At 46.4% G+C, this 27097-nt stretch overlaps 1 protein-coding gene across 3 annotated transcripts in view; it reads left to right on the plus strand.

Moving 5' to 3' along the window:
- The window catches only part of APLF (aprataxin and PNKP like factor), a 617611-nt gene that overhangs the window by 572850 nt on the left and 17664 nt on the right, over nt 1-27097 (plus strand). For all 3 annotated transcript variants that reach the window (XM_069234080.1, XM_069234081.1, XM_069234078.1), the window contains one exon: nt 9454-9495. In XM_069234080.1, coding sequence (XP_069090181.1) covers nt 9454-9495 — 42 coding nt within the window. Of the gene's footprint in view, nt 1-9453; nt 9496-27097 lie in introns of those variants that run through there.

Here is a 27097-nt window from a genome sequence, read left to right on the forward strand (position 1 = left end):
CCAAGAACCACGGGCCCACCCCAAACCTGTTAAGGACCGCCATGATATAGGGCCAGTCCACACTATTGAAGGCCATTTTAGCTTCAAGGGACAGCAGCGCTGCCTGCTCACTGTCCTGGTGTGCCGTCATATGCAGAACCTCATAGAGCCTCTTCAGGTTCAGACGCGTGGATCTTGATGGCATAAAGCCTGACTGATCCGAGTGAATCTGCCTGGCGATGTGAGCTCGAAGCCTGGTTGCGAGGACCTTTGCCAGGACCTTGACCTCTGCGTTCAGAAGAGAGATGAGCCTATAGGATGTACACCTCTCTAGGGGCTTACCCTTCTTCCGGATCAGTGCGGTAGTTGCTGTCTGCTGATCCGGCGGCGATACCCCCACCTCCCCCTGACTCTCGAAACATGGCCAGCATATATTTGACGGGCTTTCTCCCCACACACTTGAACAACTCCATCGGGAGTCCATTAGGTCCCGCCGCTTTACCCGACTGGAGCCTGGGAAATGCCTCAGAGACCTCCTCCTCCGTCAGCTCGGCATCCAGCACGATTCTCTCTTTTACCGAGAGCTTTGGAAGCAGGATATCCCGTAAGAGGGCCGCACAGTCCGCCTCAGTCATCTGAGTCACAGAGGTATAAACCTCCTCGTAGTACGCCGCAAAGGCCTCCGCGATAGACTCGTCGGCCCCACACATAACACCTTCCGTGGACCTCACCTCCCAGACCCAGGATTTCTTGCGGTCCCGCTTAGCCAGACCAACAGTTTATTAGCTTTGTCACCCATATCATATAACCAATGCTGAGTCGCCAATGCCTGTGCCTACGCATGTTGTACGGCGAAGGCGCGCAATTCGTAGTGCTAGGGTCAAAGTTGGTGCTGCAGATCGTCCTCCGCCATCCCTCCCGGGGCAAAGCGGGCCTCAAGTGTCACTTTCTCTGCTCAAGGTTTGCTGTTTGCATGTTCCGTTCCTTTTTTTGACCACCAATCATGTCCTGTGCGTGGCCCCCAAGTACTGTTTTGAATGCTTCCCACAATGTACACGCCGAGTCAACGGATCCCTGATTCTCCTCTAAATACTGGGTCGCCCTTTCTTTAATTGTTTCAGCAAAGGAGTAGTCTCTGAAATACCAAGGGTCAAGCTGATGCGGCACCGAGTAGGATTGGGTTTGGCCAATCAAGGTGACCCCTACGGGGGAATGGTCCAAAATCCCTCTAGAGTAGTGCATTGCCTCCTAGAACCTACCCCAAAAAGCCCCTGTCGTGAACAGGTAGTCCAGCCTCGACAAGCAGTTATGAGGAGCAGAGTGATGGGTGAGTTGCCTTATTCTGGGATTCTGCTCCCTCCATAGATCCACAAGGCCAAAAGAGTCCATTAAGGACCACAACGCTGTTGGGGCAGCGGGCCCCTCCGCACGTGATAGTCTGTCAAGACCCAGGTTCGCCACCAAATTCATATCGCCACCCAAAACCAGTAACTCCGACGGGAGACTGTAAGGAAATGCCTCCTTGGCATGGTTACCCCCTAACCTTTTGCCTTTGCTGATGCTAAGTTATGATATGAAAGTGTGCTAGGACCCTGCTAACCAGGGCCCAGCACCAGTGTTCTTTCCCTAAACTTTACCTTTGTCTCCACAATTGGCACAACCCTGGCACTCAGGTGAGTCCCTTGTAACTGGTACCCCTGGTACCAAGGGCTCTGATGCCAGGGAAGGTCTCTAAGGGCTGCAGCATGTCTTATGCCACCCTAGGGACCCCTCACTCAGCACATGCACACTGCTTCCCAGCTTGTGTGTGCTGGTGGGGAGAAAAAGACTAAGTCGACATGGCACTCCCCTCAGAGTGCCATGCCAACCTCACACTGCCTGTGGCATAGGTAAGTCACCCCTCTAGCAGGCCTTACAGCCCTAAGGCAGGGTGCACTATACCACAGGTGAGGGCATATGTGCATGAGCCCTATGCCCCTACAGTGTCTAAGCAAAACCTTAGACATTGTAAGTGCAGGGTAGCCATAAGAGTATATGGTCTGGGAGTTTGTCAAACACAAACTCCATAGTTCCATACTGGCTACACTGAAAACTGGGAAGTTTGGTATCAAACTTCTCAGCACAATAAATGCACACTGATGCCCCATGAATACATACCCGACTTCTAGTGTAGGCTGACCAGTTCCTGTCAGCCTTCCACACACCAGACATGTTGCTGGCCACATGGGGAGAGTTCCTTTGTCACTCTGTGGCAAGGAACAAAGCCTGTACTGGGTGGAGGTGCTTCTCACCTCCCCTTGCAGGAACTGTAACACCTGGTGGTGAGCCTCAAAGGCTCACCCCTTTTGTTACAGCACCCCAGGGCATCCCAGCTAGTGGAGATGCCCGCCCCTCCGGCCACTGCCCCCACTGCTGGCGGCAAGGCTGGAGGAGATAATGAGAAAAACAAGGAGGAGTCACCCACCAGTCAGGACAGCCACTAAGGTGTTTTGATCTGAGGTGACCCCTGCCTTGAGAAATCCTCCATCTTGAGTTTGGAGGATTCCCACATTAGGATTAGGGTTGTGTCACCCTCCCCACAGGGAGAAGGCACAAAGAGGGTGTAGCCACCCTCAAGGACAGTAGCCATTGGCTAGTGCCCTCCCAGACCTAAACACACCCATAAATTCAGTATTTAGGGGCTCCTCAGATCCCAGAAAATCAGATTCCTGCAACCTGAAGAAAGAAGAAAGACTGCTGACCTACAAGCCTGCAGAGAAGGAGGAAGATGACAACTGATTTGGCCCCAGCCCTACCGGCCTGTCTCCAACTTCGAAAACCTGCTCCAGCGACGCATCCGACAGGGACCAGTGACCTCTGAAGCCTCAGAGGACTGCCCTGGACTACAGGACCAAGAAACTCCAGTGAACAGCGGCCCTGTTCAAAACCAGCTACTTCTTTGCAACAAAGAAGCAACTTCCAAGGACTTCACATTTCCCACCGGAAGCGTGAGACTCTATACCCTGCACCCGATGCCCCCGGCTCGACCTGCAGACAACCAACACCTCCGGGAGGACTCCCCGGCGACTGCGAGTCCGTGAGTAACCAGAGACAACCCCCCTGAGCCCCCACAGCGACACCTGCAGAGAGAATCCAGAGGCTCCTCCTGACCGCGACTGCCTGTAACAAGGGACCCGACGCCTGGAACCAACACTGAACCCGCAGCCCCCAGGACCTGAAGGAACCGAACTTGGACGCAGGAGTGACCCCCAGCTGACCCTCTGCCTTGCCCAGGTGGTGGCCTTCCCGAGAAGCTCCCCCCTGTGCCTGCCTGCACTGCTAGAGTGACCCCCGGGTCCCTCCATTGAAACCTATACAAAACCCAATGCCTGTTTTGCACACTGCACCCGACCGCCCCTGTGCCGCTGAGGGTGTGTTTTGTGTGCCTGCTTGTGTCCCCCCCAGTGCTCTACAAAACCCCCCCCCCCCGGTCTTTCCCCCGAGGATGCAGGTACTTACCTGCTGGCAGACTGGAACCGGAGCACCCCTGTTCTCCATAGGCGCCTATGTGTTTTGGGCACCTCTTTGACCTCTGCACCTGACCGGCCATGAGCTGCTGGTGTGGTAACTTTGGGGTTGCCCTGAACCCCCAACGGTGGGCTGCCTACGCCCCAGGCCTGAGACTTGTAAATGTTTTACTTACCTCCTAATCTAACCTTTACTTACCTCCCCCAGTGACTTGATTTTTGCACTGTGTCCACTTTGAAAATAGCTTATTGCCATTTTTACAAAGACTGTACATGATATTGTTTTCATTCAAAGTTCCTAAAGTATCTAAGTGAAGTACCTTACATTTAAAGTATTACCTGTAAATCTTGAACCTGTGATTCTTAAAATAAACTAAGAAAATATATTTTTCAATATAAAAACCTATTGGCCTGGAATATGTCTTTGAGTGTGTGTTCCTCATTTATTGCCTGTGTGAGTACAACAAATACTTAACACTACCCTCTGATAAGCCTACTGCCCGACCACACTACCACAAAATAGAGCATTAGAATTATCTACTTTTGCCACTATCTTACCTCTAAGGGGAACCCTTGGACTCTGTGCACACTATTTCTTACTTTGAAATAGTATATACAGAGCCAACTTCCTTCAGAGACTCAGAAGCAGTGTCCCAAGATCAGCTACAGTAGATCCCTGCAGACCCGGGGGTCATATATGGAGCACATGTTGAGGACGTGCCCTTCCCACACCTCTGAGACCACCACGTAGCGCCCCGATGTGTCCCACCAAGTGCGGGCAAGGATAAAGGCGGCCGATTTCTTGAGAAGGATACTCACCCCCCTCGAATCAGTTGTATATCCTGCATGAGTCACCAAATAGTACCCAAACCTATCCAAAGCCTTGTAGTAGTTTCCTTTCAGATGTGTTTCCTGCAACAAAACAAGGTCAGGCCCATGGCAGCACAGGTACTGAAGAACTATAGTTCGCTTAATACTACTGCCCAGCCCGTTCATGTTCCATGACATGACCCTAAGGGTACAAGCCATCAATCCAGCAAAGTGTACACCCCTCCCATGCCAGCCAGGACACAACCCCAAGCATCCACCCTGGTAGTACCCCAGTCTCACCTCTCTCCTCCCAGCATCGCCTAACAGCGCCTATCAGTACAATGGCATGTAAACAATAGAAATCAAAACAACAGATGTTTAGCAACCCCGACCAGAAACTCACCCCACCCTGCAACCCCCGCTTAGCAGGCTTCAAATTGCCCACCCCCCCAATCTGCAGAGCATCTGTCGCCCAAAACAATTGAAACTTCTGTGTGGGTGTGCTAGGGTCACCTATTTTTCACCATCAGCACCACTAATTTTTTTGCAAAACAGTCCCCCAATGTACCAGTCAGATTCTGTGCCTCCCGCCAGCACTAATGGAGCACCAGGCTTTCCGCACCCCGGCCTGATCCACACGGCATCATCGATCAGTCATTGTAGACACCCAAGTTCGTCCAGATCAAAGCCACCAAACACTAAGATGACATTCTTGCTGACTCCTGCCCTTTTGTTCCTGCCATTGCAAGGAGGGGAGTGCCTTGCTCAGTCAGCCGCGTCCCGCCGCAGGACCACAGTGCTCCAAGCAGTCCTCCGACCTGGACCTCTCCAGCTACTCCCACGCCTCCTCAGGGGAGCCAAAGTGCCATGTTTTCCCCTCTGCAATGACCCTCAGCCTTGCCGGGAAGAGCATCACATATTTGAGTTCATGGTCCCGCACAGCTTTTTTGACCTCCTGAAAGCTTTGACGCTGTTGTTGGACCCTCAGCGTAAAGCCTGGGAAAAAATGTACCATAGCATTTTCATACAGTAGATCACCATGGGATCTGGCGGCCTGCGGGATAGCGTCTCTGTCCCGAAAGTGAAAGATTTGCGCAGTGATTGTCCGCGGAGGGGCTCCTGGCTTTGGAGAAGGAACCGGAGCCCTGTGGGCCCTCTCAACTTCGAGAGTCTCTTAGACAGTAACGAGTCCGTGATCAGGGTCTCCAGAAAGAGTTCAACATTTGGACCCTCAGCTCCCTCTGGTACCCCCACAACTCTGATATTGTTTCTTTGGGCCCTCCCCTCCTGATCCTCTAGACGAGCCTCCATTTTCTTGTGTTCCGTGGTGAGAAACCGTACCTGTTCATCTAGCCTCTTAGATGTAGACTGTAACAGGGCAATATCCGTTTCTGCGGTGGAGACCTTCTCAGTGACTTTCTTTAGGTCAGTGCAAAGAGCCCCTCGGGTACTGAATGGCAGCCATAATTGTACCCAGCGAGGGTTCGACAGGAGGGCGTGGGTCTTCCCTGTGTCCTCCTTCTGCACTGTACGACACAAAGGGTCCCCCTGTTTGCCGTGGCACCGTATAATTGTCCATTTTATTCGACTGCTGCAGGAGGCGCCCTTTATTTCTGACCATGCCGGAGGGGGTCCCTTAACCTGGAGGCTCCACAGCGACCCCCTCCTCCAGCAGAGGCCTCACCTCCTCTCTGATCCCCACTGTCTCCTCGCAAAAAATAGGTGGGCCGGGCAGTGCCCCCGTCACCAAGTCACTGGGGTCGAACCATGTCGCACATAGGTCTCAGGCGTTATCACTGGTCCATCGGAGGGTCGTAAGTCGGCGCCGCCCACCTAACACCTTTAGGGGGCCAATGTCCCACCGCACCCCCCTATTGCTGGTCCACCAGTGGTGCACCGCAGAGCACCGGCAGTATCCTCACGGGCCAGGTGGGGTTGGGGTGCCAACCCGCTGCTCACCCGCCTACCGCTGCGGGCCCCGGCTCCTCCGGCCTCCTGCTCCTTCTGCGGCCTACCTGGAGGGCTGCCGATCCCTGGCTCCACCGCACTCCGCCACGACAATCGGGGTGTATGGTAGGGGCACCAGGCCCCTACCATACACAACAAGTTGCAAACTAAATATGTAGTCATATTCAGTTTTGTTGCAGAGTACTCTTAAAAAGGAAACTAGGGCTTCCATGATTCAGCAACATAAGTGGACAATTCCATGACAAGTGATTTTTTATTCAACACTATGAAAATCATGTGAGTAAGAGATACATATAGACAATTTAATATACCAAATGATTAGTCACTAGATGACAAAAAAGACCAATAAATAAGTAATTTTTCTTTTCAAACACAGACTAAAATTGTTTACTATTTGAAATTAAGATGGGATATAAATTTTATTATACCATTACATTTTTAAAAATATTTTATTGCCTGGAAGAAATCATTGGAATTTAAGAGAAAAAAACCTTACAAATATAGGTGAGTGATGTCCTTTGACTCACAAGTGAAAAGTACGAATAATATACCATACTAATAGCATTTTGAAAATAATTTTAATTTTGTTTCTACCTAGGTGCCATCACCCAAAAAATGTTTAGCCCTGAAGATGACCCTCTAATTAGTTCTTGATAGAGTCGAAACGTTGACTATTAAATGTGGTTTAGTATATAACGTGACTTCATGACACCTGGAATGAAGGGGTCCATTTGAAGTTCACTATTTTGTTTTGGTTTTTAACCACATTATTGTAAATATTTTATATAACACTTTTTCACTTTAATTAGCACTATTATCATTCACTGCATCGTTATAATTTGGGAGCACCTTAGGTTTGTGATTCCTAAATGGAATATATTTTGTTAAGAATGATCAAAATAAAAGCAATATATATTGATCTAATAATTATATGTTTGGTTGTGAATAATTCTTTAACAGACTGTTAAAAGGTGCTGTGGACGTTTAGGCTTACACTTCTCCCTGAGGACTGAAGATTTTCTGATATTTGATTTAACTACCCAGGTCTAAGGATTACTTGGGTTTGCCTCATTTGGTGAAATAACATTTCTTCTTCAAGGCTGTTTTTAAAAGTAGCTCACGTGAATAGAAAGGTCCCCCCCTCCTAATATGAATAAAGGTGTGGGACCTGGGGGGAATAAGCAGACTAGCAAAGTAAAACGTCCCAAGTGACCTGTATTACTTCTTGTATGCTCAAATAAATGCTATTGGTTCTGATCCCCCAATGGGCAATAATGTCTTAAATTCATTTACATAAATTAATGTATTTACTTTTTTGGCTTAATTTCATTTAAGAATATTAATACATCTGTGCCCTAAATATATTTATCTCTAACACTATTTACATTAAGAATATACAGCAACTAACATGCTGTAACCAACAAACACAAATTATACATAAATACAAATTCAAATGCCTACATTATTGAGTCACTCCTACTCACTTATAAAAACATTCCCTCTCATACTCACCATTCATACCCCATTTCAGCCATTCTACACATTCAAAACACCATGCAACAGAAAAACAATTTAGATTTTTTTTTACTGGTCAAAATATGCTGATGCTTTTTAGTAACATTTTAGCTAACAAGAGTTAGAAACAAACTTGTTTTTGTTAAAATCTCCATATTATGGATTATGTGCCAAATGTGGCAAATTTATAATTATTCAAATAGCACAGCAGCGGCACAGTCGCAAAATTCAAGTTGCCCTGGTTATATTTAATTGAATATATATATATATATATATATATATATATATATAATATATTTATATATTATTAATATATACTATATATTTATTTATATATTTATTTACATATTGTTTATATTTTATTTATATATTTTTATTTTTTTTATTTTATATTTTAATATTTATTTTATTTATATTTAATTTTGATTTGAACTGCTCATTATGCAGTGCCTAGCCATACTACCGAACTTTACTTTAAAAGTAGCAGCGCTTTTTGTTTTCAGATTCTGCCCACCCTCAGTTCAAACTTTCTTTCCTCTTCTTAGCTGGCTTCGACGTGGTGCTCAAAAAGTATTTTCAGCATGTTTGAATATAATGTATAATAGGATTGTTTTTCTTTGAGGCCTCACTCATTCAGCGACAAGTAAGATGGGAGAGAGGAACTAAGTATTCATGCCGATGATCCTTCTGGGTGCCCGGCACGGTTTTCTAGGTTATTTAGGTTTGGTAAGGGTTCTTTATCCCACCTGCACACAAATCCTTCTGCCTGTTTTTTTCTTGCCCACTGTGCACCCTGCCTCCCTATCTTATTCATTGTTCAGAAACAATACCAGGATAGCAAACACAACGAGTTAAACTTGAGTTTCTGTCCATCCTAAAGAAACTGAGAGGTGCAACAACTCCAGATTCTGATTGGCTGATCAGGAGAGCTTGATGAAAATTCTGCTCCTGATTTTTTCGGATTAACTTTCCCAAATATTGGATTCATCTTTATATGTTTTATTGGTATTATTAATATCAGCTTTACTAACTTTGGTGGGGTTTCTTTTTAAGTTTCTCTATATGGGAGGTGTCTTTGTTTGCGACAGTGTCACACATACAGTACACTCTGTAACCTCATGATGCCTCAGTACCAGAATTGTTTGAAAGTAAATTGACCTATACCTTAAAAGAAATAATGCATTCACTAACAAGTCTGCTTTATGTTCTTGTACATTATATACAGTAGTTTTAAATTTTTGCCTAGAAGGAAATACCCGTGGAACTTGTGTTTGTGTGCTACAATTTGAGTACCAACCTATCAAAGTAAGACAATTTTTCCACTGATTGATTTTCCATTCATTTCTTTTTTCTTTGTCAAATTAGTGAATGCAGTGCAAGTTTGGGGTCTGTTTGTGGAAATATTTGATTTGAAATATTTTGCTTGGACAATGTACACATTAATTTTATAAATGTATTTTTTAAGAGGCACAAAAAATTGTCATATTCATTATAGTCCTATAATTTCCTATAGCATCCAAACTAGGTGGTGCTTGTAACTGGGGAATTCATTCCAATAGATCATGGGGTGTCTTGACAATGTAGCTCATTGAGACTGTAATGATTCACTGTTAGCCTCAATGACCTCAGACTACTTTACCTACAACTTTCATGACTTAACGTATTGGTCTTTCAGAACGTGAATCAGGAAGGCCAGCACGAAAGGCTACCAAGAAAGGTAAGACAGTACTACATTTATTGAAGCCAGTGGTGATCTTAAGTACTAAATACCTTTGTTGTTTCTTCAATCTGATCAAATTTTTCGTTGTAATGTCTAGCATGTTTTTGTAGATTGTGCTTGAAATGTATTCACAAAAAACACTATTAGTCACGCACTAGAATTCACCAAGCATAAATGTTTTTCAATTAAAAGTTAAAGATTGACCTCAGATTTAGACTATACTGCCAAACTTGGAATGACAATTTAGAGATAGAAGGAACAGTTAGCAGATGTAAGGAAAAGATCAGGATTAGTAGAACAATATATTTCTTTTTATTCAGACGCTTTTATGTCCAGCGACTTTAGATGTTTTCAAAGCACCAGAGTAACTAGAACATTCTTTCCAGAAATACCATGATTTAAAATTAGGGGGCTTAGGGCATCAAGTTAAAGGATGTTTAAAAAAATGACACATCCCCATTCATGCCTCTGGTTGTCAAGCCGCCTGACCTAAACTGGCGTGCATTGTGGATATTTTGGCAACTAACACTTCTCAGATACTATTCAGATTTTCACAAACATGTTTGATAGAACTCCTTTCATGTTAGACAGCCCAGGAATGTGGGTAGTGAGCAGAAATGTCATCATCTGGGGCTGGGAAATGCCAAAGTGAAAACAAAAATCAAACAAGGCAAAAATGTAGAAACCAGCCCCCTACTGCAGGAGGGTGTGAGTAGAACTGGTCTACGTGAGCATAGTTAGGCAATGGCTATCTCTCCTGTGCACCTAGACTCCATCCAACTGGTAAAATACTAGTGACCGAATGGCCAGTCCCACCCCAATGGTGTAACTGGCATAGATTTTGTTAAAGATTTCCCCTCTCCCAAAGTGTTTCCTCCCACAGTAGAGACAGTCACTCTGTTGTATGGGACAGAGTTGTTATTGCAAAAAACATAAGATGCAGTACATTCTGATGGATACAACTACCTGTGGATTCCTCACCTAATGAATTCTCCCCCATGCGTAGCATTCAACTGAAACTTCTTTCCAGCTCGGCACGTCGGCGAGTACTTCACAATTGCCCGACTCCACACGGCTCCGCCTGACGTCATTGAGGCAATAAGAGGCCCTCGCTGACGTCAGTTCCCTTTTTTACGTGCCGTTGATAACGGTTACTTTTCCAGCTACCTGTATCGTTTGCTGTTTGGAGGGATACTTTGTGTTTTTGTACAAATTGTCAGCCCGAAGAAGTCAGGGTTCAAGCCTTGCAGGGAATGCGGAGGTCAGATGTTGGTTACTGACTCGCATAACGACTGTCTATGGTGCCTGAGCTCGGACCACGACGTACAGGAATGTGGTTCATGCCAAAAAGTGAACCCTAAAGCCTTGAAAGAACGTGAGGCTAAATTGTATTTAGCAAAAGCTAAGAAGGAGAAAAGAAGGCACCATAGGTCATCGTCTGGGAAGTTGAGTCACAAGAAGCGGCGTCATCGTGACTCCAGGCGTCAATCCAGAGGAAGCCGGTCGAGGTCTCAGTCTCCCCGACGCCGTAAATCCTGGGAGGTCAGCCCGACGGTGTCTCTTCAACTGTTGACTCTGCAATCTTCTCCAGCGCCGTTGGTCTTTGAGATGGTGGAGCGTCAGAGTCATCATGCCTCTCCGGCACATCCAGGTGCTCAGGATTCGAGTCTGGCTCTGGCTCCTCAAGACTATCCTGCCTTCCCGGCTCCGGAGATGGATCCAGCAGCATTTCTTAATGCCATGTTTACTATTTTTCAGAACATGGCGCCGGGAGGTGGTGTGCCGGATGGCCCCACTGGTCCCTTGGCATTTAACTTAGGCGTTCCGGCTCCGTACAGGCCAATGCCGCTTATGCCATTCTATCCGGCAGGATACACTAGCCCGGAGGTGCAGCCGTTGACGTCAAGAGAGAGGCCTTCAACGCCGGTGTCCGTTGAGATGGAGGAGTCCCAAAGCCGAATGGCGACAGTGGGTGCAGGTCGTGTGTCCACGGCGCCAACGGATCCATCTCCAGCGTCGGAAGGGTCCAGAGATCCTGTGATGATGCCTTCTCTGCACTACTCTCCAACGTTGGTACACTCTATGTGCACGCCGGGACTGGAGGCCAAATTGCGGTCTAGGAGAAAGGCCCTCAGGTTGTTGGAGGAGAGAGAGTACCAGAGGCAGCTCCTTGAGGAAGGGGAGATTGCGGAGCCCAGAGTGAGTTTCAGGGGTTGGACACGGCCAGTGGACTGGATACTTCCCCGGAGTGGGATCTGGCCTCGCCAGGGGAATATACTGAGGAAGCAGCCACGTTCCATTCTGTCATCAGGAAGGCTGCTGATTTCCTGGAACTCCCCCTTCCTATGGCACAGGTTAAAACCAATATCCTGACGGAGGTGCTTCATCCTGCCACGGCCATTGCGGATCCACTGTTGCCATTTAATGAAGCTCTCATAGATCCCATAGGAGAGGTGTGGAAGAGCTGGTTTCTTCGTCGGCAGTGAGCAGGTCGGTGGCCAGACGGTATAGGTCAGCATCTGGAGACCCCGAATTTCTTTTGAAACATCCGTCTCCAGAGAGTCTGGTTGTGCAGGCGTCCTGTTCATCACAGTCTGCTCCTGGCTCCTTCCCTGGTGTACCATCTGACAGGGAGTCCAAGCGCATGGAGCAGTCATCCAAGAAGAATGCAGCATGGCATTGAAATCAGCTAATGCTACATGTATCCTAGGCAGATACATTCACGTGATAATGGATGCGGCAAAGGCAACGTTACCGGACATGCCCCAAGACTTGCATGGACTCCTCTTGGATGCTCAGTCAGCTGCAACGTAGGTAATACAGTCGGGTCTGGACACCACGGACTCTGTTGCTAGAGCCATGGGAACCTCCATCGCCACCAGGCGTCATGCTTGGTTGCGCACATCTGGGTTCTCATTGGATGTTCAAGCCACGCTCTTAGACTTGCCTTTTGATGGAGCTAAATTATTTGGCACTAAAGCTGACTCTGCGTTAGAGCGCTTTAAGGAGTGTAGGGCCACTGCTAAATCCTTGGGCCTGCAGGCTGTTTTGACCCCTTTTAGGTCCTTTAGGCGGCTGCAAGTTTTTGGACAAGGGGCTTCCTTTCGCGGGAGATCGCAGCAGGCAGGCCAACAGACTTGAAGCCTCCCTTATAGATCATTTAGGGGGCGGGGTAGGGTCCGCACTAGAGGGGCCACCCAGCAGCAGTATCCTTCCTCTTCCTCAGGGGGGATGCAACAGGGGAAGCAGCCCTAGTCCTCTCACCATCACGTCACATGTGTCTCCGGTAGGGGGAAGGTTGTCTCTTTTTCTTCCCTTGTGGGAGTCGATAACATCCGATTCCTGGGTCATCAGCGTGGTAAAGAAAGGCTATGCCCTTCCCTTTTGGGAGATTCCTCCCCCCTTCCCTCCCCGTCCTTCCTTTTCTTCAGAAGATCATCTCCTGTTACTAGAACAGGAGGTTCTGTCCCCATTGTCAAAAGGTGCAGTGGAGTTGGTTCCCGAGCAGGAGAGGGGTCAGGGATGTTATTCAAGGTACTTTCTGATCCCCAAAAAGGATGGTTGTTTGAGTCTTATCCTGGACCTGAAGATTTTGAATTGGTTCCTCAAGCATGAGAAGTTCAAAATGCTGACTCTAGCACTGGTACTTATGGCGTTGAACAAGGAGGATTGGATGGTGTCTGTCGACTTGCAGGATGCTTATTTCCATATTCCCATTCTCAAGTCACACAGGAAGTATCTCCGTTTTGTGGGAGGGTCGCAACACTACCAGTTTGCAGTCCTTCCTTTTGGTCTTACTTCCGCACCTCGGGTCTTCACGAAGGTGATGGCGGTTGTTGCAGCAGACCTCAGAAGGAAAGGGATAGCAGTATTCCCTTACCTGGACGATTGGTTGATCAAAGCCAAGTCTCCGGAGCTTGTGCTGCATCTGCACATGGCAACCCAGTTGTTGTTCAGTCTAGGCTTTTCGGTAAATGTGCCCAAGTCTCACCTGGAGCCCTCTCAATGCCTCCTGTTCATAGGGGCAGTACTGGGCACTACATTGAATCGGGCCTTTCCTCCGCCACTGCGGATTCAGGACATTCAGGCATTGATTCCAATGTTTCAAGAAGGAGCGGTTGTTCCAGGCCTCAAGGTCCTTCGTTTGCTCGGTTTGTTCGCTTCTTGCATTCTGTTGGTCACTCATGCACGCTGGCAAATGAGGGCTCTTTAGTGGTGCCTCCACAATCAGGGATTTCAGCACAAAGGGGATCTCAAGGAGTCAATAAGGATCGCCAGAGACACTGCGATGGATCTTCAATGGTGGGCTGCGATCGGCAACCTGTCTCAAGGAAAGCCGTTTTCGTTGCCACCTCCAGTGACCACAGTGATAACGGATGCCTCCAATTTGGGGTGGGGAGCTCATCTGGGGGACCTGGAGATCAAGGGTCGTTGGTCTCCAGTGGAGCATATGTTTCATATCAATCTGCTGGAATTGCTGGCGATTCGTTTGGCCCTCAAGGCCTTCCTCCCTTCCCTTCGCGGTCAGTCGGTTCAAGTCCTGACGGACAACACGACCCCGATGTGGTACATCAACAAGCAGGGAGGAGTAGGGTCTTACCTTCTCTGCAGAGAGGCTCTGCGGCTCTGGTCCTGGGCGCAGGACCATCGAGTTTGCGTAATAGCAAACCATCTGGCCGGGGTTCAGAACGTGCGTGTGGACAGTCTCAGTCAGCTCTTCTCAGATGATCACGAGTGGCGTCTTCATCTGGATCTGGTTCTTTATATCTTTCGGATGTGGGGTTTTCCCCAGATAGACCTATTTGCCACTCTGGAGAACGCGCACTGCCCGTCGTTCTGCAGCCTTCAGTATCCGATGCAGGGAGCATTGGGGGACGCATTTCAGATGCCCTGGGACGGCCAGTTGCTTTACGCGTTTCCCCCCATACCCTTGATTCCTCGAGTTCTGAGGAAGATTGGCCAAGACCGGGCCCAAGTCATACTAATAGCTCCAGATTGGCCACGAAGGGTGTGGTACATGGACCTACTCCAACTCTCGCTGTGCCCTCCGCTCCGTCTCCCTTATAGGGCAGACCTCCTCTCGCAGTCACAGGGGCAGGTTCTACACCCCCACCTCCAGAGCCTGCACCACCATGCCTGTAGATTGAACGGGGAAACCTGAGTGCTTTTTCTCTCCCATCGGATGTGGTGGAAGTTATTTTATCAGCCCGGCGACACTCCACCAAGTCTGTCTATGCTGGCAGATGAGCTAAATTTGTTCATTGGTGTGGAGAGCGACAAATTAATCCCTTAAGTGCCTATCTGTCGGACATATTAATGTTTGCTTTGTCGTTGGCGAAGCGAGGTTGCGATGTGGCCACTGTCAAAGGCTATCTCTCTGCTCTTTTGGCCTTCTTATGTCTTCCTGATCAACCCTCTTTGTTCAGATCCCCTTTAGTGTTAAGGTTTTTGAAGGGGCTTACCAAGAGGGTTCCGCCCACTCCGTTTATCATGCCCCAGTGGGATTTAAATCTGGTGTTGACCTTTTTGATGGGCTCCCCTTTTGAGCCACTTAAAGGTTTTTAGTTTTAAAGACTGTGTTTCTGACGGCCATCACGTCTTCTAGGCGTGTGAGTGAGCTTCAAGCTCTTTCTGTTCACCCACCTTTTACAACCTTTCATAAGGACAAAGTGGTTCTGAGGACCAGGGCGGCTTTCCTCCCCAAGGTAGTGACTCTGTTTCATTTGGGACAGTCTATCACTCTCTCGACATTCTACCCTCCTCCGCATCCATCTAAGGAGGAGGAGAGGCTCCATCGACTGGACCTAAGGAGGGCTCTCAGCTTTTACATAGACAGGACAAGAGAGTTCCGCTTGGACGACCAACTCTTTGTCGGATACATGGGGAAGAGGAAGGGGAAGGCTGTCCACAAACGAACGCTATCCAGGTGGGTCGTTCTTTGTATTAAGATATGTTATTCATTGGCAAAGAAAGATCTTCCTGAGGAGATAAGAGCCCATTCCACCAGGGCTAAATCGAAACATTGGCCCTGGCTAGAGGTGTTCCAGTGGCGGACATTTGTAAGGCCGCAACTTGGTCTTCCCTCCACACCTTTGTAAAGCATTATTGCTTGGATTCAGAGGTGAGGAGGGATGGCCATTTTGCGCGGTCTGTGCTGCAGGAGTTCTTGGTATGCCCAGATGGACACCCTCCTCTGAGGTGGTACTGCTTTGGGACTCTATTTATTAGGTGTGGAACCCAGAGGTAGTTGTATCCATCAGAAGAGCAAGTTACTTACCTTCGGTAACGCTTTTAATGGTGGATTCAGTAGCTACCTGTGGATTCCTCATGGTCCCTCCCGCCTCCCCGTTGTCTGTCTGGTCATACCAAGATATCCTTGGGTATGCATATGTGTATTTCATTCTTTCTGCATTATGAGGTTATGCATTTATATATATATATATATATATATATATATATATATATATATATTTGTATACGTTTCTATTTGTAAGTTTTGATTATTTGTTCATGATTGTGCAGAACTTTTACGAATGTGCATTGTTATTGTTACTATTATTGGCTTTTTCTTTTTCTATAAAGGTTTCTTGGATATAAATATGAAATGTTTGGAATGTCAATGCTTATCTATTCGTCTCAAAGGCACGTCAAAAATGGCGTAAACTGACGTCAGCACGCCGGCACGGGCCTCTTATTGCCTCAATGACGTCAGGCGGAGCCGTGTGGAGTCGGGCAATTGTGACGTACTGGCCGACGTGCAGAGCTGGAATGAAGTTTCCATCAAATGCTACGCATGGGGGAGAATTCATTAGGTGAGGAATCCACAAGTAGCTATTGTATCCACCAGAAAAAGTATTAACGAAGGTAAGTAACTTGCTCTTATGACCCAATAAAAGCAATTAATCCTCATCAGATTAAATATTCATAACACCATAAAAATTTGAAACATCCTCATCCAGAAGCTCACTTTGATGCTCACTTTGATGTAGAAAATAGTGCTGCCATTGCAACAAACGTAACATATAGCACATTTTCATCTAATAAAAACCAATTCAAATTCCACCAGAGGGAAATTGCACAACACACTGCGAGAAGCAATCTCTACATCCAGAAGCTCAAGAGGTGCCAGTCAATCCCTGCCAGATACCAAGGGCCAAAGTAAGCCACTTCCTAAACCACACCAGCCAAGAGTGAAGCCCGACCACAAACAGAAATCAGAGGCACCATACTCCTAAGACCCACAGTGTAGCAGTGAGCAAACTGTTGACGGGCAATATGAGGAGCAACCCACAAAAGAGAAGTAGTGAAAAGATCCTAGACAAGGAACTCCTGAGAGGGTTACCAGGTAACGTACAACGAACAGACAAGTCGAACTGATAGGTGCCCAATGTTAAGGATCTACTCAAACGCCTCTGCAGGAATTCCAAGAATCCACTGAATACTCCATCTGATATTCGAGGTTCCACAGCCCTTCCGAAAAGAACAGAGAGGTAAGTGAATTCTGAGTGGAAAGATAATTTGGGAAGAGAAAAAAGTCCCCGTTAAGAGGCAGCCTTCTGGTCAGTAGCCAGCTAGCTGCTCAGACTAGATAAAGCTGATTAGTGCTCTTCTTTGTAACTGCGGCTACTCTACCAGAGGAAAGAAGAATGCATTCATTCTGTTTTGACAGATACAAAAAGTAAACAATTTAGCTTGCTCTGATGTCACTAAGGTGGTCATTCCAACCCTGGCGGTCCATGACCGCCGGGTTGGAGGACCGCGGGAGCACCGCCGACAGGCCGGCGGTGCTCCAATGGGCATTCCGACCGCGGCGGTAAAGCCGCGGTTGGACCGGCAGCACTGGCGGGCTCCCGCCAGTGTACCGCCGCCCATTGGAATCCTCCAAGGCGGCGCAGCTAGCTGCGCCGCCGAGGGGATTCCGACCCCCCCTACCGCCATCCAGTTCCTGGCGGTCCGCCCGCCGGGAACCGGATGGCGGTAGGGGGGTCGCGGGGCCCCTGCAGTGCCCATGCCACTGGCATGGGCACTGCAGGGGCCCCCGTAAGAGGGCCCCTAAATGTATTTCACTGTCTGCTGCGCAGACAGTGAAATACGCGACGGGTGCAACTGCACCCGTCGCACAGCTTCCACTCCGCCGGCTCGATTGCGAGCCGGCTTCATCGTGGAAGCCTCTTTCCCGCTGGGCTGGCGGGCGGCCTGAAGGCGGCCGCCCGCCAGCCCAGCGGGAAAGTTAGAATTACCGCCGCGGTCTTTCGACTGCGGAACGGTAACCTGACGGCGGGACTTTGGCGGGCAGCCTCCGCCGCCCGCCAAGGTCCGAATGAGGGCCTAATTCTCAGTAGATAAGATGATTGTTCATCTGTTATCAACCAAAAGAAAAAGGTGAATATATGACACCTTAACTTCATTCACATCACAAGTCAGATATTTTCTCCAAAGCATATGCACCTGGAGTGAAAAGTCCTAATATAAATCCAGATCCATCTCACATTTTGTTACATCTCATCAGTCATAAAGGGAAACACGAAACAATAGTCCTGTTTTCCTGGTTTTGGAAAATTTCAACTTGGAACGCAAGTAGGAGAGAGTGCTCCTACCAGAAATGCAGACGTTCAAGAAGAAGTAAAAACAAAAATGACATCCAAGGATAGAGAACAAATCAGTGGGGATTCTGTACAAGCAGTTCTCTTGAATACTTTAGAACATCCTTTGTGTTTGTAAGCTACATCTTTATATTGGATATTTCCAATATGGCAGCTCTATCTACAAATCTCACGAGCCAGCGTAGCACGTAGTGTAACAAGAGTGCAGGCAATTCCACTTTCATAATGTTTAGCCTCATAATGTAGTGACAGTGTCAGTCTGCATACTTGAATGTCTGTGATGCACATTAGTTAAAGAAAGCAACATTAGGGGAATAATTCATAGCTTAGTTCATATAAAATTCCCCCAAACCAGACTGTTCTTGGTAGGCCATTTATTTACCCATTTCCTTTTGGTTTGTGCAGGCACATTCTGGCTTTGTTACGTAACCCTGGAAGCAGCCATTACCTTGATGGCATTCCTGACACCTATGTCCAAAATGCCAAAATCACTGGTACCCTTAAAAGAGGCAAAACAAAAGGCAGAGTGAACAAAATCACATAGTATTCCCAAAACCGCCCATACAAAAGAGGATCAAGGAAAAAAGGCCCAAGAGAAGGACCCAGTCAAACAGAAGAGAATTCTGCATTCCACCAATTAGGTCAAGGATGACCAGGCAAAACGCCACCCCAAGTAGACCATCCAAATCCAGTAGGAATCCAAGGCTAACGCTCCAAACCTCTGACACTCCCAATAAAGGGGAAAAATCTGAACCCAGTGGAATCAATTCAAGCCTAGAAGGAAGCACAAAGTTAAGGCAATGAGAGCACATTCACATAATGCAGAGAACCAAACCAGACAAAGGACCAAATGACCTGGGGCTCAGGAGAAGAATTCTAATGGTTTCAGGCAATCCCCAATTGCAGCATGTAGCACAAATGTAATCCAGTGGTGAACACTACCAAATCTCATTTCAACAGACCCTGAAGACATACCACAGGACCCAAGAGAAGGGTATAGCGAGGCAAAAGGCAATAATGGCTCTCCTTGCCCAGCAAGGAGCACAAAGACAGCGAAGCCGGGCAACACTACCAAACCTTGTTTCAGCATAATAAATGATGGTGGTGAGTTGCCCCTAAGAAGGAACCTGACCAAAAGAACGGAGCATAACAGGGTGCACAAAGGGAAGCCGGGGTGGGAAAACTTCCAAAACACAGCAACATGTGAGCCAGAACAAAGGCCAGAGAACATGGACCTAAGAGGAGAAATCAGGCACACAAAAGGCAATCCTCAAGCCAGCAGGGAGAGGGAGCACAAGAGGAACATAAGGCATTCAAAGCCCCATACTGTCTCCCAACATAACTAGAGTAAAGGGCCAAGGAGACAAAGAACTCAGAAAAATGAACCGGGTAGGCAGAAGCCAATCCTCACTTTCAAGCCCAATGGGAGAGTAGAGCCAGGTTAGCAGATGAAGAAAAGCAGAACTGTCCCAATAAGCCTCAGCCAGGTGCAGAGCAGGTCTCTGAATAATGATTCCCCCTCAACAGCATGTACACACTTAAGAACATCTCAGAACAAGGTGACAAACAGAAGACCAGTGCCCATTGGCCCAGCATTGAAGACCCTTGCATTATTCAAGACACAGCCAGGAAGAGATGGAAGAAGAGGACTAAGTTTCCATCCTGACACATAAAACAAACAGAGGTCAACTCCCACTTGGGGACAGTATTAAAAGAAGTCAAACAGGAGCCACAAATCCCTTCAGGTACAAAGCCACAAAAGGGAGGACAACAGTAGACCCGAGAGGATGTGACACTAGAGCCAGAGCTGATGACTTAGGAACTGGGAAACAGGATTGAATCTGGCTTCAGGTCAACATCCTGTGATCCTGGGCGAATAATGTCCCCATCCCTAAACAAAAAAGGGAAATGTCTCCTTGTGTAATGTAAATGGTGCTCTTGTAAAGTGCTACGATACCATTGGGTTGAGTTTACACTATATATAAACTGCAAAAAACCCAGATCACCAATGGCAAACTCATAAAGATTAGCAGAATACTGAATAAACTCCACCAGCACAACATACCCAACGAACCCTTTGGTGGCACTGAAGATGAAAGGCATTCTCAAACAAAGTGTGTCCAAGGTTTCCAGGTAACTGTGGGAGCACAGTGCACATCCTTTTCTATCACCTCACAACCTAAAAAGTGGAGAAGTAACTAATGGTGAGGCTGATAAGGATGGTACAGATAGATAGATTCAATGACAACCAATCCCATAAGAAGAAACGATCTCCCAAGAAACCACAGAGGCACCTCTAGGATAACACCAAAGGATCCATAGCTAGCAGGGAGTACAGCAGGATCCCAAGACCAAACTGACTCCTGGAAAGTGAGGGCACAGGACAGACTAAGTACAGGCACTGAGAGTGCCCCCCCATTCCCCACAGATTGCTCCCTGGGACAATAACTGAAAAAGGCTAGCGTCCATGTTAGAACAAGCTACAATAGACCACCTGGGTTCTACATCATTTAAAGTAAAGGCAATCAGCAGAGTCTCCCATAGATAATTGAAGAAAGCTAATGACTCTTACTAAAGACAGTGAACTATCTGGAAACAAGTAGTCCTTTCATTCGGTATATAGCAGCGCAAGTCTGGGTCTTTCAGAGAGCTGTCAGGCATAAACTGGACATAAACTGTACCAAATCAGCCAGTAAATAGGCGCCTCCTGCTTTTCCACATAAAGCATACATTTGCCTAGAGGCTTTGAAAATGGTAGGCCCCTTCTGTTAGTAAATAGAGGTAGCCCTGCCTGCTTAGGATCAGTACACCTAATAGGTAGTTCTATTTTTTGGGGAAGATGAAGGTAGGTATAGTAGGATAGCTTGATAAAGGCACACAACTTCTCTTTCTGCATGTACTAGGGAGACAGGTAATGAGAGTAGAATCCATCATATATTTCTCTCTATACGTCCCTGCTTTCTTTCTTAGCAAGACAAGCCTGACATTAACAATTATGTTCAGCAGATGTGTAAATAATTTATCTTTTTTGTTTTAGAAATCAATTGTGGCAAATACTGGATGAAAATGTTCTTATTGTTCAAAATTGAAGTCATAGCAGAGGCAGCATGTTAAAGCACCCACTGGCCTCTGAGCAGTATTACTGATGAAAAAGTGTGTGATTTTGAGAAAACTATTGCGCGTCCTTTGTTGGGAACCATGTCACCAGATAATCTAAGATGGTGGCACTGTAAATCATAACTGCCACAATGGTAGCCTGTACCTGTTGCTAATATTCCTTAACGAGGTTCTCTGTAGTTAGGCAACCAAGTTCTCTTCAACCTACATGAAAGCTGTGTACGACAGGGCAGGTTAAATTACAAGCTCACCACATCACACCAGCACCTGACCACCCTTTAACTCAGTTTGTAACAAGACGCCCAAAAGTTTGATGGGTGCTCTAAAGACCCAAAGTGGAAGAAGTGAAACATGCTCCTACTAAGCCTGTTTTCTGCTTACAGAGAAGTGCCACCGATGTTAATATAGATTAGCCTAGTGGATCTACTCCTTAGTGCCTATTTCTGGTATGTTTTTTCCTTAAGTAAGAATTTGAAGGGAACCTATGGTCTTCTACAGCAGATGTTATCTCCGTTTTGGACTTTTAGAAGAAAACGTGCCAGCTCTTAACAATCCTCAGTCCACCCAGGAACTCTTCTAGGAGGGGTGTTAGCATAGGGTCTTTTTGAGTGGTCTATACTATCACATAATCAAATTTAGCAAAATGCTGAACGAGAAGGCTGGTTTCTATATTGCTCTGAATACTATCAATGATGTTAATTATTTTATTGATGCTGGGTCTACTCACGACCCATTGTGGAGTCTTTCACATTGATAGGCCCAAGCTCTGTGTCAATTTGGTGGACATTGAAGCATTCCTTATAAAATTACAGAAGGTGTTGGAGAAGAGCAAGGCTATGCCAGGTATGTTTAGAGTGCTGACAAAGAAGGCTCCATTCCAACAGCCACCACCCAACCAACTGACTTAACAATAACAGAAGTGTTATTCCTTGCAAGGGGAATTCTTTTCTCTGATGCTTGGATTGCAACCTTGGTGCCTCCCCTATATCAACATTAGTACCCATTGTTACCAGTAAAGTCCAAAACAACAAATTACTTTGAATGTGAAGTCAGGTTCAGTAATGCATCAAGGTGGATATCACTGAGATTCCGTCCATAGGCTTAATTATGCCCTCAAAGTGTCTTTGGACTACCCAGAGATACTTTTGCTTCAGCAAGGTCCAGGTTCTGTGGTGACTAGAGTGGCCTATATGGTGTCATGTAAAGTGGTATACACCCCGCCCGCCAAGCTGACAAGCTTGTGAACAAATTAGAGGATCCTTATTTCTGACTGATACTTCTATCCACAGATTCCTTACCCTGTGCATATTCTCCAGGTGTCATACTGGATCCAGAAACTTTACAAGCAGTACTGCTGCATACTGGTAGGTGTTCCGAAAGTGACAAGTGGAGCACATATAAGCACCAACCTTGCATTCTGACGTCAGTTCCTTTCTTTCAGCACCTTCAGGCGTGGACCTGAGGCTCCTCCTTGGTCTGCCTGACAACACATTTTATCAAGATTTACCAGTATGTGTGGGAAAATGTTACCTATAGGACAGGGTTCAAACCATGTATGGATTGTCGTAAACTGATACTGTAATAGACCTTTTTGAAGTATACTTATGATGTCTAGGGTCGGAACGCAACTCTAGGGCCTGCGACAACTGAACTTAGATGAATCTGAAGGCTAAACTGGACAGTGAGACCAAACTTTGTAGCCAAACCAAAGAAGACTTAGGAGGTGACAGGTCAAAAGGAGGGTCCTGTTCCCGCTACCTAAGTTGTTCTGGTGGCAGATCTTCGTTGTGGTCAATGTCTTTTGTTAAGTTCAAGAAAAAGCTTACGTTGAAGTGGGATTCTGCCCCTTTCTGCCACTCTGGCACTTTAAAGAGGGTTCAAGGGCATCAACATGCCTCCCAGCTTAGTTACTGATCTCCATCGGAGCCGACTCCAAGTCTGGTCCTGGTGCACCCTGAATTTCCTGGTCTGTTGGTGACATTACCGCAAGTTGCGGCCTTTATAGGCCCTTCTGCACATTTTCAGCATTTTTCTAGGTTCTCCGATGCACATTCTTGCCACAAGGATCCACAGTGGCCTCTAGCCGGGCTTCTCCTGGCAGGTCTGAGCTCTGGGCACCATCCAGTGCCTCTTGAACCTGTGTCAAGTTTAGCACCGACCCAGGGCCGACTTAGGACAATGACAATGACAAGGAAGAGGACAAATATGTTCCCCACTATAATGGGGAAATTTAGTATGAAGAACTCATTGAAGGCAGACTTTATCTTTGCCATAAACATCGGCTAGGTGTGCAAGTGACCAGCATGCTCTTGCATCATACAATGGTCTTTCTGGATAAGTTGGTGTTGTGGACCTGATTTTCTACTGAAAGTGGTCACTCCATTTCATGTGGGGCAGGCAGCCACCCTTCCAGCATTCTGTGCTCCTCCTCATACCTCTAAGGACTAAGAGAGACTCCATTGTTTGGGCACTAAGAAGGCACTGAGCTTTTATATTGATCACACCAAATATCATCAAGTGGGAGATCATCTCTTTGTATAGTTTTCTGGAGCAAAGAAGGACAAAACAGTGCAAAAATTGACTATCTCTTGATAGATTGTCCTCTGCATAAAGATCTTCAACACACTGGCTAAAAAGCAGCCACCAAAAATCTTATGAGCTCATTCCGCCAGGGCCCAAGCTGCTACCACTGCGTTAGCACTTGGAGTTCCTGTCCTGGACATTTGTCAGGCAGCCACGTGGGCATCAGTACACATGTTCACTAAGTACTAAAGCCTCAACAGTCAATTCTAGCAAGAGGGGCATTTTGCCTGCTCAGCCCTCTGTGACTTTTTGATCTGAGCCAGTTCACAGACCAACCTTGGGAGGTACTCTTAAAGTATCTCTTCAGAAGGTTAGCAATCTGAATTTAGAAGTATCTATCAGAACAACAAGTTACTTATCTTCTGTATCAGTCTTTCTGATGAATACTCTAACTAGATTCCTCACAGACTCCAATCCCCATTGCTTGAACTGGTCTCTTTTTTTACACCTAAAAGGTTTGCATGTTGGAGATCTGGTTACTGGTAAGGCTAGTCTACTGATGGTGTCTGCATCTGTGGCCGTGGATAGCCTAGAAAGCAGCTCATGTCAGCACACATTGGTGACGCTTTTCTCCAGCACTGCTCGTCTTCTTCTGGAGCAGAATGGAAATGGTGTCGAGCTGCATGGCACAACCTACTGTCAAGCGGGAGTGCTGCTCAAAACGTTTCCATATATAGTCTGATGTCTGGGAAATATTCATAAGCTGAGGGATGTGCAGTTTGAAAGAATATCCACAAGAACGATTGTTGCCAGAAGGAAGTAAATTGTTCTTTTTAAATCAATTTTATTAGACTTTTAATAAAAGACACATTGCCCTAAACCCTAGAAGACAACACTTTTCACCACAGTAGGCTTATATCATTTCCGGATATTTGCTTACAGATTACAAATTGCACCATTCACTTTCCAGGCATTGGTGCCTTGTGCCCTAAGCTATGTGGATGCCTTTTTTGTTGCTTACGTAGACAACATAGAGATGTTCAGTAACACTTTGGCTGATCATCTGGTCCACCCCTTTTAGGTGCTGCTTGTACTGTAAAGAGTAAAGCTCAACATAAGGAAATTAATACCTCAGTAAGACTGGTAGACAGACTAGACACCACATGAGTGATGGAAAGCCAGAGCCTCTAAAGGATAGATGATCCTGGATCAGGAGACACCAAGCACCCAGACCAATGTGCTGGCATTCTGTGACCTCATGTAATACTATTGGAAACTTGATAAAGCACTCCAGTTCTCTAGTAGCTTCTTTCACAGTACTGACTTGCTATAAAGAACCTCAGAATCAATCAGACTGTCTATTGTAAACAGAAGTTTGATCAGTTCTTATAGAAAGGTCTTTGTGAGAAATCAGTTCTGATTGTGCAAGACTTTAATTAACCATTCATGGTGGAATATTGTGCCTGCTGCCATAGAATTAGTCATCCTGTCCCAACTAAATGGGAAAGTTGAAAGCATCAGTTTTTATTAGCTAGAACTGGACAGCTATCAATAAAAAATGTTTTGCACTCACATAGGCAATGAAGATATTCTGTCCCAACTTGTATGGGACGTTTACCTTTCCACTCTTTCACCTGCTTCTGAGATGAACATGAAAAAAGATGATACTTATTTGTGGGCGTTTTCCTTTTCATTTCTGGAATATGCTATTGAGCAGAAGATCAAATCACCCTGCTAGGATGCAGATGGCCTTGCATGGTCAAGTGATTGGCTGAGTCAAAACCAACTGGTGGAGTAGAAGTCCTGGGTTTAGGTTTCATCTTGTAAGCATAAGCTTTAAGGATATAGGTCTAATACTTGACTATACCAGTTGTCTGGTCCTTCCATTGTCTAAAGTTCCCCTCTGTCCAAACGACCCAAGGCTACCTAGGGATACCCTTAGTCTACGGTAGGCCAGTGGGGTCTCCCCTGTTTATCATCTATAGGGATACACCCACACATGACTGTTAATAAGGTCCTATCTTGTTATGGAAATTATACCTGTGGCCCTCTTGTAAAAAGGTACTATAACATAGCTATTTTTTTTTATTTTTTTGGTGACTGTAAATATTTGTCAACATTTTCTGCAGTTGCATATTCAATAATGATGTCAAACATTGGGATGAGTGGCAATCAAAAACTGTTATTATCTCCTATATACACCTGTTGTCAGTGTTAACCTACGTAACCATGAACATCTTTCTATGTGAATATGGAATATAAGATTGCGGATGATTGCTGCTCAGAGACACAGGAACTTCTGCTCTCTACATCCTGGAACTCAGATGTCTCCAAGGGCTTGCTGGCTTGTCCCCTGTTCTTGCAGTCTCAGGGACATCCAAGAATGCCTGAAACTCTGCCCCTTCTGCGGGACTCTGCCATCTGTGAGTCCTTCCCTTTCCTGAGGTGCCAATCCAGTCCTGGGCCTTAGAAGTGGGTTATGCAGCTGTTTCTCTACAAGGATCAATGCATGCGAGCCGTTGTGTCATAAGGACTCTCGTATTACAACAATACTGCTGGATTTGGGGCAGCTGCACCTCTGCTTGTAGGCGAATGAGTAACTCCCACACCAGTTGACAGCTGTCAGCCCAACCATCCTGGCTCTCCAGCAGCACCTCACCCAAATGGCAAAGGTGATTTGTGGAAGCCTAGTGCATGGAACTCTGAAAACCCCTCAGGGAAATCGTGGTGAACGAGCCTTACAATTATTAGGATGATGTGGAATAACAAAATCAGGATTGTGAAAATCAGATGTGAATATGAACAACCCAAGCATATTGCAATGAACATGAATATATAATTCCTACCTAAAACATATTCTCTAGCCCCTAGCAAGAGCATAATGGTGTAAGCCAAATATGTCCATGCAGTGTCCAGGAGAAGCACACCCCACCCTCGTTACCTTGGTACAAAGTCAGGCCTCCAGTGTCCAGATCAGAGTCCGTAAAGACACAGGGGCTGAGGGCACCTGCAAACTGACATGCAGTATGGATGGAAAATCCTAACTGAAACCCCCTCTGATGCCCTTTGTCCACCAAGATGTTTATATAGGGAACATGTTTTGTTCTTGCAAAATAAGCCTGATGCAGGTATGTACCTAAGTGCTGGATGGTTTACGCAGTTGTTAGACCTGCCATCTTTTTTGACATATCTCCCTTGTCTTTTTGCCTTCTGACCTCCTGTTTTTATGGTATACTGGACTCTATTTTTGCTGGTTTCTTGTCTATGCGGTCTTTACCACTGCTGATCAGTGCTAAAGTGCAAGTGCTGTCTATGTAAATTTTATTGCTGATTGGTTTATCCATGATTGGCATATT

Source organism: Pleurodeles waltl, chromosome 5 (genome assembly GCF_031143425.1).
Source record: "Pleurodeles waltl isolate 20211129_DDA chromosome 5, aPleWal1.hap1.20221129, whole genome shotgun sequence".
NCBI lineage: Eukaryota > Metazoa > Chordata > Amphibia > Caudata > Salamandridae > Pleurodeles > Pleurodeles waltl.